Source organism: Thunnus maccoyii, chromosome 22 (genome assembly GCF_910596095.1).
Source record: "Thunnus maccoyii chromosome 22, fThuMac1.1, whole genome shotgun sequence".
NCBI classification, from domain to species: domain Eukaryota; kingdom Metazoa; phylum Chordata; class Actinopteri; order Scombriformes; family Scombridae; genus Thunnus; species Thunnus maccoyii.
Genome location: NC_056554.1, coordinates 22,809,540 through 22,823,806, shown reverse-complemented (window position 1 = coordinate 22,823,806; position 14,267 = coordinate 22,809,540). Strand labels below are relative to the sequence as shown.

The following is a 14,267-nucleotide window of genomic DNA, read 5'->3' as shown; positions in this document are numbered from 1 at the left end:
GACCTGATGCTGCTGTCAAATAAATATGCACTTGTGTTTATTTCATGGTGCAATGTTATTTTATGTAAGTTATTTTTAGTTAAGTAATGTTTATTTTACTTGTCTGTGTTTTGTCTTATCTGTCAGCAGTGCTGACTGAAAGAGGATAATCTCTGAAATGAACAATATAATAATGCTGATGTTCATTTCTTTGCTTGGGCATCCTTTGGACCAGTGGTATCCAGAAAAATATGTCAAGAAATGGTGCTTTAAAGAAGGTCAGCTGATCACTTAGCCTGACCACAAACAAAACAAGTCCACTGGAGCTCACAGTACAAATCATTTTTGGAGGTATATCTCTTTATATCTTATATCTTATAAGAGTTATACCTGAAGAAGGTCATTGACCGAAACATTGTATATATTAAAGTATCTTTATTAAGCAAGTGAAGACAGTGTGCAGGTGTTCCCTCCTTTTTTTTAGTTGAACTAACTCTAAAAAAACTAAAATTCAGTTTTAAGACAAAAAATATAATGAAAAACAACAAATCCTTGCAATTTAGGAGCTAGATCTTAAGAATGTTTGGCTTCTTTTTTATGCCAATCAATTTATCGACTAATTGTTTTAGCTGTAATTTATCTATATAGTAACTTGATTAAGCACATGTTTATTTAGTAGAATTCAACATTTCAGCATATGCAAAAGATACAAATTGATACAAATTGATACACACAAACTACAGAAAAATGTGATGGAGAGGTGCAAAAAACGCTCTAAGTGGCTTGAACAGGGCACCCTCCAATGCATACTTTCTCAATTTAAAAAGAGAAAAAATATTTAAAGGATGAGAAGGGAGAAAAAATGAGAAAGCAAAAGCAAATGATAAGATTGCACACAGTAACAGACATCCATAGTACACATCCAACTACACAAAGTAATTAAAGGGGAACTATTATGCTTTACCTTATTTCCAGTCAGTGTCCAGTCCAGTATATATATATAAATATATAAATAAAGTTGCAATGTCTGATGTTCATGTTAAAAGTGGGCAAAGTGTCAAATAATGAGGTAAACGTATGTAGAAGTGATCCCTGTGAGCAAAAAGCACCGGCTTCAGACTGCTCTGAACACTCGCTTTCCAACATTTTTTTCAACTTTCAGACTGAGCCGATGACAGCTTGTGACAGATTTCTTTAAATGGTCATTTGCTCAATGCGCAGCACCTTTTCACTGCTCAGCTCCGCAAACACTATGGTGTTTTTCCATTGTTTTGGGGGTAGTCACGCCAAGCCATGACTCCATTACACAGTATAGCAAAATAAAATAAGTAGTTTACCTGTTGGAGTCATCTGCAGCTCTTCATCAAACATAATCACCACTATGGTTGTTTCTGCTTGTACTATTCATCCCTGCATTATTTCTGACTGATCCGCTTAACAAAGAGGTCCAAATATCTCCATATCTTGTTGTGTCAACTGGTTTGTAGTGCCACTAATGAAGCTCTGCTAATTTGGTGAGGAACACGTTTCACTTTCTGTAAATTCTTCACAATAAGAGTCTCCCAATACTTAGTCATTTAAAAACTTTTAATATGTAGCAGTTAAGTAGGAAATGTTGGGTTTGCATTGGCGGTGGCTTAACATGACTGATACGGCTGGCTTACAGAAAGCTGGCCAATCAAAACAGTGGGCTCATCAGCAGGGGCGCCTTAAAGAGACAGGAGTTTAAACCGCCTGTTTCAGACAGAGGCTGAACTGAGGGGCTGCATGAGGGGCCAGTATAAGATGAATAACTTTTGTTGAACTGTAAATCATGCAAAAATACTCTAGTGGAGTCCAAAAATAAAAATATAAAGCTGGAAATAGCATAATAGGTCCCCTTTAAAACAAAATTAAAACTACTAATTACCAGTGGGCAGTTTACAAAACTAATCCATAAAGATACCATTAGGGAGAGAGAGACAAACCTTTTACGGCTTTCTTACTTTCTTTCTTTCTTACAGTATTGAATTTGTATGGAAGGAGTGCAGTCAAAATATAAGTGAACCTTCTTGAGATTTTGTTCAGTAAAGCTTCTGATACCATTTCAGGATGAATAAGACATTCTAGATAGATGGATTGAGATAGATACTCACCGGCCACTTCATTAGGTACACCTGTGCAATCCATTACAACAGCTCATGCCATAAATTCTACATTTATGAAGTTTATACATTTTCAGGTTTTGTTGATATTGTCAGAAAGGTGATAATTCTACATATTTATTATTGAGGTCGTACATATATATATACACACACAGTTGGTCTGGATATAAAAAGGCAGGAAACAAAAGTCATCACTCCAGTTCGAGATGATCAGAAGCTCTCTTCTTTGCTTCAGCTCGAGCTGCAAGAAAACCAGAAAGGAGAAAGTCTGTCTTTAGTGGAGGCATTTGAATTTCATTTTTTTTAAACTATATTTTAATTCCACATAAACAGCCTCTGCATCACTTGGTCAAAGTTCCTGCTTTGCCACTACCCTGTCATCATTTTGACAAGCTGTCACTGACCCTGAGGTTCTGGTAGGGGGCGTTGATGCACAATGAACTTTTAGCTTTGCTGTCCTTTCACTTCCTGATTCCTACCTATGTTGCTGTGACAACCGGCTGTGTTGCTGTTAACCTTGTCAACCACAACCACAGTTCCTGTCTCACAACACCAGACAAGTGGGTCAGCTGACTCTCGCTCACTGGTTTCCCGGTATCACAATCACCATGGTAACCTGTGTTGCTCTTCAGCAGGTTAACTTCAGACGATCAGATCAAAGTCAGTTAACAGTCTGACTAATGACCAGTAAAATCACTGGAAATCAGCATCATCATTCCTACACGATGCCTACAGGGACATAAGTACAAAGTTTACAATAAAGTGACATTAAATGTTTTATAGGTTAGTAGAATCACCTGCTGTTCCAGGTTTTACATTCTGGTTTTAAACAGAGCTTCTAACATTAGTTCATGTCATTACTGAAGGGATTCCTGATAGTTTCTCTGCTTTTACACTTTGTCATTTATTAGAAAAATAATCCAAACACTGTTGATTAGCTCAGTGAATTATAAATGCCACATCTCTTGTCTGCTTTGGCAGCAAAAAAAGAGAGTCAGACTAACAACAGAAACATTATCAATACAGGAATGAACTCTATCAGCCCGAGCAGAACACTGGCATCCAGTCTAATGTTTTGGTGAGTTCTGCACACAAACCAACAGACCTATCTCACTGTCAACCAACATATCAGTAGCTCCGGTCCTTATGAGCAAAATGAGCTGCCACAATTATTTTCCTTGTAAGTATGACGATACAAGAAAAAGGTGCACATCAAAATTTGGCTTTTTCTTGTTCTTCTGAATGAAGAAACTGTAAAAACTGAATGATAGCTTGTGTTATTTATTGGTTATGATGCTTTAGCAAACTATTTATATTCTAACTGTTCACTCTATAAAATCAGAAAGGTCAGTGGCAGGTTTGACTTGAGGGAAATTTACTTTGAGTAAATGCTTGTTGCACTTTGTCAGTTTTCACCTGTGTTTTTATTGATTATGAGGCAGTTTTCAATTTCAATACAAAACTTCCCAGATTTCACAGATCACTCGTGTTTCTGCCCTAAAATGAGCGTTCACAGTTGACACCTTCAGAATTCTAAATAATGCATTTTGTAATACATTTTTTCTGGGCAGGTTTCAATTCTACATATTTATAATTCATCATAAATCTTCAATGGAATTATAGAATAGAATATTTGAATATTTGATGTGTTATTCACATCAAACAGTTCTGGTTATTCTGAAAGGGAAAATATGCTACACAGCCATATTTGAAGCTAATAAGAGACTTTAAAGGGGGACAAATAAAAATATGACAAAATGCAGTCTTCGGTCTGGGACTGAAAGGGTTAACATATTCGGTTATTTTAAGGGTTTTCAGAGATGTTCTTACCTCGAGCCCACCTTTGGTACCTGTATATACACACAATGAAGATGACATTGTAGAGGATGAAGAGCAGGATGGTGCACACCAGCCTGAGAGTAGGAGTGGTGGAGACGCTTGAATCCTGAACCTCTGTGAGGAAGAAAATGAACATCAGAGTTCAAATGTTGCACAAAATTTTAGTGATTTTTCAAAAATAGAAAACAAATGCCCATCCATTATGTAGTGCTATGTGAATATTCACAAAATAGCATGATTGAAAGAGAGTACTAAAACATTGGGCAATTACTCAGATCTTGCAAGACCCTGCAAGACCTTGCATGTCATACTGAGTGAGATGCATCAAATAAAATCTTTGCAATCTGTGTCAGACCAATAACTACAGAGACAAACCCAATGAATTTGCACACAGAAATAATAAGTTCTGGGGTTTTCATATAGGGAGAGTCTCGCACTTGTAGTCTTGTGCAAGTACTTTTTGGTAGCCTCGCTAGATTGTCTGTACTGTACTGCCAACCCTGTACTGTCAGAAGTTCCTCAGTGAAGAAACACATAACCTGAAAAATTTGTGAAACTGTACAGCAAGGGGAAAGACATGGTGAAAGTTGTTAATCTCCTGACCTCTCAACAGACAAATGTTTGTAATACTAAACACTGGAGCTGACGTCCTATCATGCACTCACTATATTTAAAGAACATCATCATCACCTCTCACAGCCAGAAAACTCTGTGGAGACTCTCCTTTTGTGGGATGTTCACACTTGTAAAGGCCTTCGTCAGACTTGGACACTGTTTGGAGGGTCATCTGTCCCGCAGGCTGAATCCCGATGAAAACACCATCTTTGTAGAACTTAGTGGAAAAATCAGAGGTGGATTTCTTTGCTAATCGTGTCTTGTAGGAACAGCGAAGTGTCACGCTGTCTCCCTCTGTCAAAGGAAGCACAGGACTTTCCAGGATCACAAAACCAGCTGAAATATAAAAGAGCAAACCCAGTGTCATTGTTTTTATACTGTAGCTGGCATATTTTGAAGCCAAACATTTAGATTTCAGAGTCCATTTCATATATAGGTTTTACAGTAAAAAAAAAAATACAGTTAAGATAAGGGAAAGTCTGTACAAAATACAACACCTCAGAAAGAAATTGACAAAACAAAAACAAGACACAGCTGTCTTGGATAAGAGTAATCAACTATTTTCCAAGTATGGTTATGACAAAATCTAATTTTTCTTACATTGTTTAATGGTCAAAAGACAACAAGATATGTATTTTGTGGACCTTACAGTGTTGTGGCAGGATGCCTATGAGAAGAACAGAGGTTGGAAAGTGTCCTGTGGAGGTCAACTGTATGGGAATTTGTAGGCAAGTAAGGTTTGTCTTTTTTGTGGGTCAATAAAGGGTGAAAAATTAAACAGAGAGTTGAAAACTAGTGAGAGCAGTGAATGGTAGTGGTTTAGCAAAATGTAGTGATTGGGGAAAAGGCACTAGGGGGCATCTTAATTGCTTAACTGTGTAGTCTTCATTTATGTTGATAACCAAGATTTGTCTGAACACTGTCTTGGGAGATTTATGCTAACAAAATGCTAGTTGACATAGTTGACATTGAGTTTGCTGAGTAATGTTGGACAGTAGTTATGTTGAACATATGCTTGGTAATGTTGGTTATATCTCCACTGTTTGATAGTGGAGGTTTTTTTTATCAATGACTGTTAAAAGGGGAGTATTTTTTTCCAACACTTAAAGAGAACATATCATACACATTTCCAGGTCTATCAGCAGGTCTTAACTAGGGGAGTCATATCCACTTGCTACATGACATACATTTCCTTATTCGGACATCACTCCCAGAGTTGGGGGTGTTCCCCAGAGATAAAGCTGAGCTACTAACACATGCGAAGTGCTCCCAAGGAACTCTCCATAACCTGTTGTTCCCCTTCTCCTTTTCAGAAAGTTAGGTTGTAAAAAATAGGCATAAATGAAAAGTGCAAAGCAACAATCGCACATTGTGCTGTCTCTGTGTTATGGGTGTATAAATAAGTAGAGGCCTGTCTGTGCATTTGTAATGCATTTGGTTTTAGTTCAGTAGTTATAGCAATCGTCTATGATCTGGGAGACTCGAGTTTGAGACCCAGTGTCTCCTACTCACACTATCTTCTTCATAAGATAGTTTGTTCATAAACACTTTCACACTTTAATATCCTAAAATTTAAAGTGTAATAAAAGCAAAAACTGTATTTTAACCCCTATTTCCACTTTTATTATAATTATAAATAATTTTTCTGCCTCAACAAATATAGATACAAATACAAATACTGGGCTCTCTGCACATCCCTATGGGCATATGCAAACAGTCATGTCATGTTCACCCCAAGTTTTGGAATTTTGACTATGTTTAACATAGACAGTGTAAGAATAACAGAAAATCACAAAAAGCCCTGCAACTGCACCCATCAACTGTGTGCTCTTAAATGTTTTGACTTTACTCTCAAAATGGTTTTCATATTTCTTACAATATTGTTTTTTTCTTCAATTCTAGTCCCCCAAATTAGTACCACAATTTAGGCTTTATTTTGAAGAATGACGTTCACTGGCTCTAGGTTTGTAGACTTTGTAGACCTTGAGAATATCTGTCACCATTTGCCCTGAGCAGCTGTTGGCTACAAAGGGTGTTAATCTTCCACTGGCCTTCAAAATCCTTAAGTATAAATAAAGGATTTCCCTGTGTTAAACTAGTAGATCGTAAACACAGTGTGAAAAACAGAAAACAAACTAATTTTCTAGCATACCAGTTACTGTGATGTTGACAGTGTTGCTGCACTCCCCCTGGTCAGACTCACACCAGTACACTCCACTCTCTGATGGAAAGGCATCCTTAATGGTGCAGGAGGGCTCACGTTGGACTTCCAAGCCAGCCTTGCATGGCACACCTTTCCCAGAGTAAGTGTTTCCCTTCACTGTCCAGCCACTGGAGTTCCCAGGCACCATACAGCTCAGAGAGATGTGTTCATACCGAAAGAACTGAGATCTGTCAGGATGGATGCTCAGTGTGGCCGCTGGTTCAAACAGGAGATGAAAGCTATCAATTAATCAGTCAGTCAATCAATCAATCAATCAGCCAAGCAAGCAAGCAGGCGAGCAATCAAGTTTATTATTCACATGTAATCATATATGGTACAGTAACAGTGAAATGTAATCCTACCAGTTTCTTCAATTTGTGCACTGAAAATAAACAGAATAGAAATAGTAATAAGTATATATGTGTATGTCTTGGGGCGTGCTTAGGCAGTAACCTCATTTAGGATCCTAGTGGCCTAAGGATAGAAACTCTTCCTGAGCCTCTCCGTGCTGGTCTGGTGTATCCGGTACCTTCTTCCCGACTGCAGGAGGGACAAAAGGCCATTATCCAGATGGTTGGGATCCTTAATGATTCTCCTAACCTTATTCTTGCAGTGCTTGATGTAAATATCTCTTTAGGTAGGGTAGAGCACTGCCTATTGAATGTTCAGCTGAACAAACCACTCTTTGCAGGTCCTTGCAGTCCTGTTCTGTGCTGTTTCCGTACCAGGCAGTAATGTTCCCTATCACCAAAGTCCATTATCAGTTCCTTAGTCTTGCTGACATTCAGGGGTAGGTTACTGTCCTGACACCAGCAGGTCAGGTCCTCTATTTCCTTCAGGTATGCCTTTTCATTGTTATCAGTGATCAGGCCCACCACAGCTGTGTTGTCTGCAAACTTGCTGTCAGTCGAAAGTGGCTACACAGTGGTGTGTGTACAGGGAGCACAGCAGTGGGCTCAGAACACAGCTTCGGGGTGCTCCGGTCTTAAGGATGAGGGTAGACGAGGTGTGTCCGCCCACCCTCACCACCTGGGGTTTGCACATCAGAGTGTCAAGGATCCACATGCACAGTGAGGTGTTTAATCCCAGGTCCTTGAGTTTTGTGACGAGTCTGGAGGGAAATATGGTGTTAAATGCTGCAGTCAATGAACAGTAATCTTACATAATCTTTCTTGTCAAAGTGAGATAGGGTGGTGTGGAGGATGTGTGCTATGGCATCTGCCGTTGATTGGTTGGGATGGTAGGTAAACTGAAGTGGATCCAGTGTGCTGGGTAGCGAGGAGCAGATGTAATCCTTGACCAGCCATTCAAAGCACTTCATCACTACAGAGGTGAGTGCCATTGAGTGGTAGTCTTTCAGGCAGGCTGAACTTGTTTTCTTGGGCACAGGAATGATGGTTGACTTCTTGAAGCACATGGGTATGACAGACTGAGACAGGGACAGGTTGAATATCGTTGTGAACACCAGCACTAGTTGGTCAGCACATATTTTGTTCACACACTTGAAAGTCCTCCTAATGTCATGTTCAGAAAGGGTGATAGGTGTGAAAGGTACACCCACCCATTACTTGACCACTGATTCAGATGTTTTTGCTTGTTCTCTGCCAATGGCCTCAAAGCAAGCATAAAAGTTGTTTAGCTCACTTGCTAGAGATGCATTAACACTTGACAAGGAGGGGGGTGGGCTTGTAATGTGTCATAGTTCTTAGACCTTGTCACATGCTTCTAGGATTGCCCTCCTGGAATTGTAGTTCCACTTTCTTCCTGCAGTCCCCTTTTGCCTCCTTTACTGCTCCTCTTACATTGTAGGCTGCTGCTTTATAATTGTCCATGTTTCCAGACTAACACAGACTCAGTGAATCCATTGATATTATCGGTGATGTTGACAGTGGTGTCCTGGTGCTCCAGACTGCGTCATGTAGTGCAGAGGGTAGGGGTGTGCCCGAATACAAATACGTTATTCGGCAAAGCAGAAATAGTGGGGGTTTTTTACGAATATTTGTTTCACAAATATTTTAAAAATGATTTGTTTTCAGGAGGAAAAAAAAACATGTCAAATACCAGCGCGCAGGTCGGTTACATCGCTATCTCAGTCTCTCTCCTTGCACCGCGCTCACAGCTGTCGTGTTCACTGTTGCTGTTGACATGAACACAAATGAGATGTGCACATTTTACCATAAGTGTTGCAGTATAGGGGCACAGTGATTCGCGACTTAAAAAGAATGTGGGGGGAGGGTAAAGTGGGGGCCCCTTGGCCCCCCTACCTCCAGCACCATTTCTTGCAGGTTGTTTTGCTTTCACCCTTCAGTCCAGTTCATCCCAAACCAGCTCAATGGGGTTCAGCTCTGGAGACAGAGCTGGCCATTCCATCATTTGAAACCTACCATCTTGTTCTTTTCTTCTAAAGTAATTCTGACAGTGTGGAGGTATGTTTTGGATCATTATCTTGCTGTAGGATGAACCTCTGAGCAACTAGGCATAGACCAGAGGGTATTGCATTGCTCTGCAAAATGCTGTGGTAGCCCTTTTGGTCTAGGGTGCCAGTCATTCTGGATCCAGCAAAAGAGCCCCAGACCATCACACTTCCTCCTCTAAGCTTTTATACAGACAAAGGATTTGTAAGTAATCAACAAAAGTCGGGATATCTGTAGGAATTTTTTCATCAACTTTCAAGACTTAATTTACGTCCATTGCTGCAGAAAAGCAGTTTTTTTCTGTTTTTGTTAACCCTACTTATAACACTGAAATTAACATTATTTTTCGGGTTTTGATGATCTAAACTTTTTTTCACCTGTTAATTTACCACTTACCTTTGTACCATATAAGGTTATTCACTGGAATTGAACTGCTTAAATTTCAATAAAAACTGGAAAAATGGGGTTGTTCTAAAACTTTTGACTAGTAGTGTAAGTGTCAGGCCATAGCTTTGAAGCTTCAAGTTCAGTCCCAATTCTTAAACTTTGAGTCTTTTGTTTAAAACAAATCATAATGCTGTGTTTTATGCATTTCAGTATTTTAGCAACAAAAAAGAAGTAACAAGCTACTTCTGTTTGCCACTCACAGGTCGATTCATGAGCGCTTTTGAATGAGTGACATACGAAAGAAGAAACCATAATCATTGCACTTGAGGAGGATATTAAAGTCATTCAAGATTGATGCTGATGTGATGTCTTAGTTCAGTGTTGAAGAGATGTTGTACATGCTCCTTGATTTTGTGAAGTTGAGCCATCACATGCTTGAAAGTGCTGTCATTAGTTTTGATCAGGAGGTGTAAAAGAGCTATTCTTTTTTTCAAGATGGAGACATGCTGTCTAAACCACAATTAAAACCATTCAAATGTTGGAACTTATCATTGCTGACGCAAGTTGACGGTAGCATTGACAGACAGCCTTTCACAAAACTGTTTCCTATGGGCATTTTAAATCATTAAACTGTCCATATTTAAACAGTTTGTCTGATGTTATGTTTTGTAATTAAATGAATAAAGAAAAACAAGGGACCCAACTAAAGTAGATTAATCTCGCTTGGCAGCCAATTATCTGTTAGGCATAGAACATGACTTAAAACTAGAGGTAACTGTCTGTAAAGTAAGGGTCAAGTCTTGACTAATTTACATAAAATCATTTAAGATTTTAAGGCAGATATTTATCATTCAAAGAATGGATAGAGCTTTTACCAACCACAGCCCAACTTGTGGTTAGTGGATTTCTCCTTGTGAAAACAGCAACTATATCAACTGTATTAAAACAGTATAAAGAGAGAGAGCAGGAATTTAAATATTTGAAAAAAGTAAAATTTCTCACAAAGTATAAGGCAGAGAGAGGTGACGTCCATCCTGCGTCGATGCTGTCTTTGTTCTTCTTGTTCAGTTTCAGCCAACAGTCTACCCACATCCTGAACTCATAGGAAACATGACAACCAGACTAGACAGGCTGAACAAAACAGAAACGAGCGGAAGATGTGCAACAGCAACAACATGAACATTGAGTTAGTTAAATGTTCAAAATGCTTTCAAAATATCACCCCAGGCTGTAAAACCATGTCAGTATTTGTTTAATTAAAACCATTTTATTTTATACCATCAAGTCTATGTGGTATGTGTTTTACATTTAGCTAATATTGATCTTTTCCTGAATCTTTCCATATAAAGTCCTGCTCTCCACCAAAAGCTTCTCATCTGCATCACCTGGTCTGGCCTGTATTACAGCTCATCCTCTTCACACAAAAGAAAAACAACAAAATTAAAACAAAAACAAAACAAAAATTCAAACATCCAAACAAAAAACCTCAAAACGTCAAACTCAGCGGCCCCGTGCTGGTCACAAAGGTTATTTGAGTCACATTTCAGGGAAATAGTACACGAGGCAGCCACATATTGAAATTACATCCATTCTCAAAGGTACATCACATCAGTCTTCGAATATATATAGGACTGACCTACACCACAGTACCACCACAACACCAACTCCATAACCTGTACATTTTCCAAAAATAAAGCAGCACCAAGAAAATGGCTACAGCTCCACTGCAACATTTATTACATATAAAAACAATGGATGGACAATTAACATAGCGACACTTCTATTATTCACATTAAAGCCTTAGATAGATAGATAGATAGATAGATAGATAGATAGATAGATAGATAGATAGATAGATAGATAGATAGATAGATAGATATTTAAGTCAGGCAAGACAGGTCAAAACACATGCATTACCAGTACACAATAAAAAAAACAACAAACAGACAAACAAAAACAAAAACAAAAACAAAAACAAAAACAGAATAATCATACAACAAGCAAAGCAACTTATGATTGGCTTTTCATCAACAATTTATTTACCAAGAGTTTAAAACTCAGGGAACAACAGGAGTGTATAAACAGTTTATACAGTTTTTTGAGTTTTTGCCTGCTGAACTCTTGAATCTAAAAGGAATGATGTTTGTTAAGCTACATCTTGTTGCATAGTTGTGATTATCTCTGATAAGGCTAAAGTAGTTAGTGAAGTATCCAGGAGCTGTTTCTTAATTGTCATGTCAGTGAGACCGAACTTGGTTTGAATCATTCTAATTTCTACAGTATAATACTTGAGGTTTTGGAAACGTGCCGGTTCTAAGTGTGTTCAGGGAGGAAGTTTGAGTATAAATCTAATAAGCTTGTTTGCAGCTTGTTTTTAATATGTTGTTGAGAAGTGCTGTACCAGAAGATGGCAGCATAATCAAAGTGACACTGAATCAATTTTTTCAATCAATTTTGCTGAGTGCTTTTAGTGTCATGGCCTTCACTGGAACCTGATAAGAATAAAGCTAGAATACAGCCTAAATAATTTACAGTAGCTGCTATTGCTATCAGCCCTACCTTAACTGAAAGTGCTGGATGTTGTCTTAGTTTGACTCGACATCCAAAAGGAATGGCCTCAATTCTCCCTTGATGAAGAGACAGTTTGTTATTGTGGAGCCAAATAGCAATACTCTCCTCCTCAGCACCCAGAAAATTTCACAGAGGTTTTATTTTGTTGAGATGTTATCACAGCAGCATTATCCCATAAAGAAAGAGATCACTTGAACAGTTAGATTTTAAATATTAATATAAAATAATTAATAATATAACTCTCTGCCCTGCCCTCTGACATAAATGGACGCTAGAAAAATCCAGTACTGTTGGGATTTTGAGAAACCAGGCAATGTCAAACTTTTTCATGTCAAGGACCTCCAAAATAGATGCACAATAGACCACAGACCCATGTTTGAGAGGATTTTGTCTGAAAAAAAATCCCCTCTAAGAAGATACATTCCCTGGGAGTTAATGTAATATTAGTGAAATTAATCTGTTTATGTTTTTGCTGGGAACCACTGCAACCCTCTCAAGGTCCCCTGGTGGTCTGCAGATCCCAGTTTGGGAACTGTTCTTCTAAACAACTCAATAACCACATTACAGAGTGGATAAAAGTAGGTGTCATAAGAATCAAAACACTAATACCAGTGTTTTAGTGATCATTGGTATCAACACCTCACTTTATTATTCTAATATAGCCAGTGTGTGTTTGTTTAAATGCTGAAACACTTAAAGTTTCAGTCATACCTACAAGATTGCAAACCAAAATGAGAGCACATAATCACACAGCTGTATTTGTTGTTACGGCATCACATTTCATACAGGTCCTCTAATTTGAAATGACTGTTTTTTGGGCTGCTTTGCTTTCTACTTAAAGGCTACAAGCCAATATTTAATTGGTAACTCTTATTCTAATGCAGCCTGTAAGCTTAAATAATGAAATACACAAAGTTTCTGTTCAATTGATAATGTTTGTAAAAAGTTTTTTCATTAAAGGAGTGTGTCCTGAATGGCTTTTCTGGTTTTACCATGGTATCAAATCAGGTATTGAGAGTAGTGGATCTTCAATGGTAATTCTAGTATGGTGACATCACTGGTATATACTGTATTGTAAGTGTCATACAATTTACCTATGACTTATCCTGGGAAGTTTTCTAGTGTGCTTCTGTTTTGGCTGTGAGATGCACTGATTTTGGGCCATGGATGTATGCTTTGGGCACGTAAGATGTGTTGAATTTGAACGAATGTGATGCCTTTTCAGTCCAAGGGCGTCCTTCTGTACTTTTTTGTTGATTTTACATCATATGGGCGGGCCAGCGGGAGAAACTGTAGGCGCCCCATCTCTTTTCATATATCGATGAGAAGCAGGTGAAGTGGGTGACGTCCGTTCAGTGCGCGACAGTGACAAATTTGATCAATCTACACAATAACTTGCTGAATTGTCCGGCTTCATCCATTCGGTGCATCGGTATGTAACGTTAATAACGTAGTTTCGTTATTTCAACAAAGTTATTTAATGAATAATATCACGAAGAAATCCGTGCTTTCACCTGTGTTACCGAATATCACGTGTTTCACTTTCGTTTTTAGTTGATATCAACGTAACACAATACTTGAGGATGTTATTACCAGTTAAATTATTGTTTGCAATTGATTATGAACATATTTTGTCTCCTCACTAATGTCACTTTATGATAAATGGTGAAACCCGCTCACTTCTCGGTGGCAAAGGAAGCATTCCTCAATACAGGTAAGCAGACGCCATTGTCTTTTTTCCCAGGATGGTGAAGTCATGACCCGCCCTACTCTCCCTCAGATTGGCTAGTACTCGTTACCTTCGTTGGTTAGGTTTAGGAATGAGGAGTTGGATTGGTTAGGGTTAGGGTTAGGGTAGGAATATCAGGGTAAGCCAGTCAGAGACAGAGTAGGGTGGGTAATGACTTCGCCATCCTGGGAAAAAAATATCGCTAATCAGATGTGGTATCCGATTATAGCCGATTATTGAGATTTTCAAACGAACACTACAAGGTAATGCAGTCTACAGGAAACTAATATTATTGTAGCATGTTTGATTGTAGCATTACTATGTTGCTGTTTTGGAAGTAGGGATTGTGTCGTAGTTTTGGGTTCAGGCCATTTTCCTGATTTGAT

The 14,267-nt window shown here is 38.5% G+C and overlaps 1 protein-coding gene across 1 annotated transcript; it reads right to left on the bottom strand.

The window, feature by feature from the left end:
• Positions 1-2,841: 2,841 nt before the first annotated feature.
• LOC121889985 (Fc receptor-like protein 5) lies at positions 2,842-10,614 on the bottom strand. The gene is made up of 5 exons (XM_042402232.1): positions 10,584-10,614; positions 6,730-6,996; positions 4,653-4,913; positions 3,954-4,076; positions 2,842-2,852 (listed from the first exon to the last, which is right to left on the bottom strand). Exons 1-5 carry the CDS (start codon positions 10,612-10,614, stop codon positions 2,842-2,844), a joined length of 693 nt encoding a protein of 230 aa, XP_042258166.1.
• Between the last annotated feature and the right edge of the window lie 3,653 nt (positions 10,615-14,267).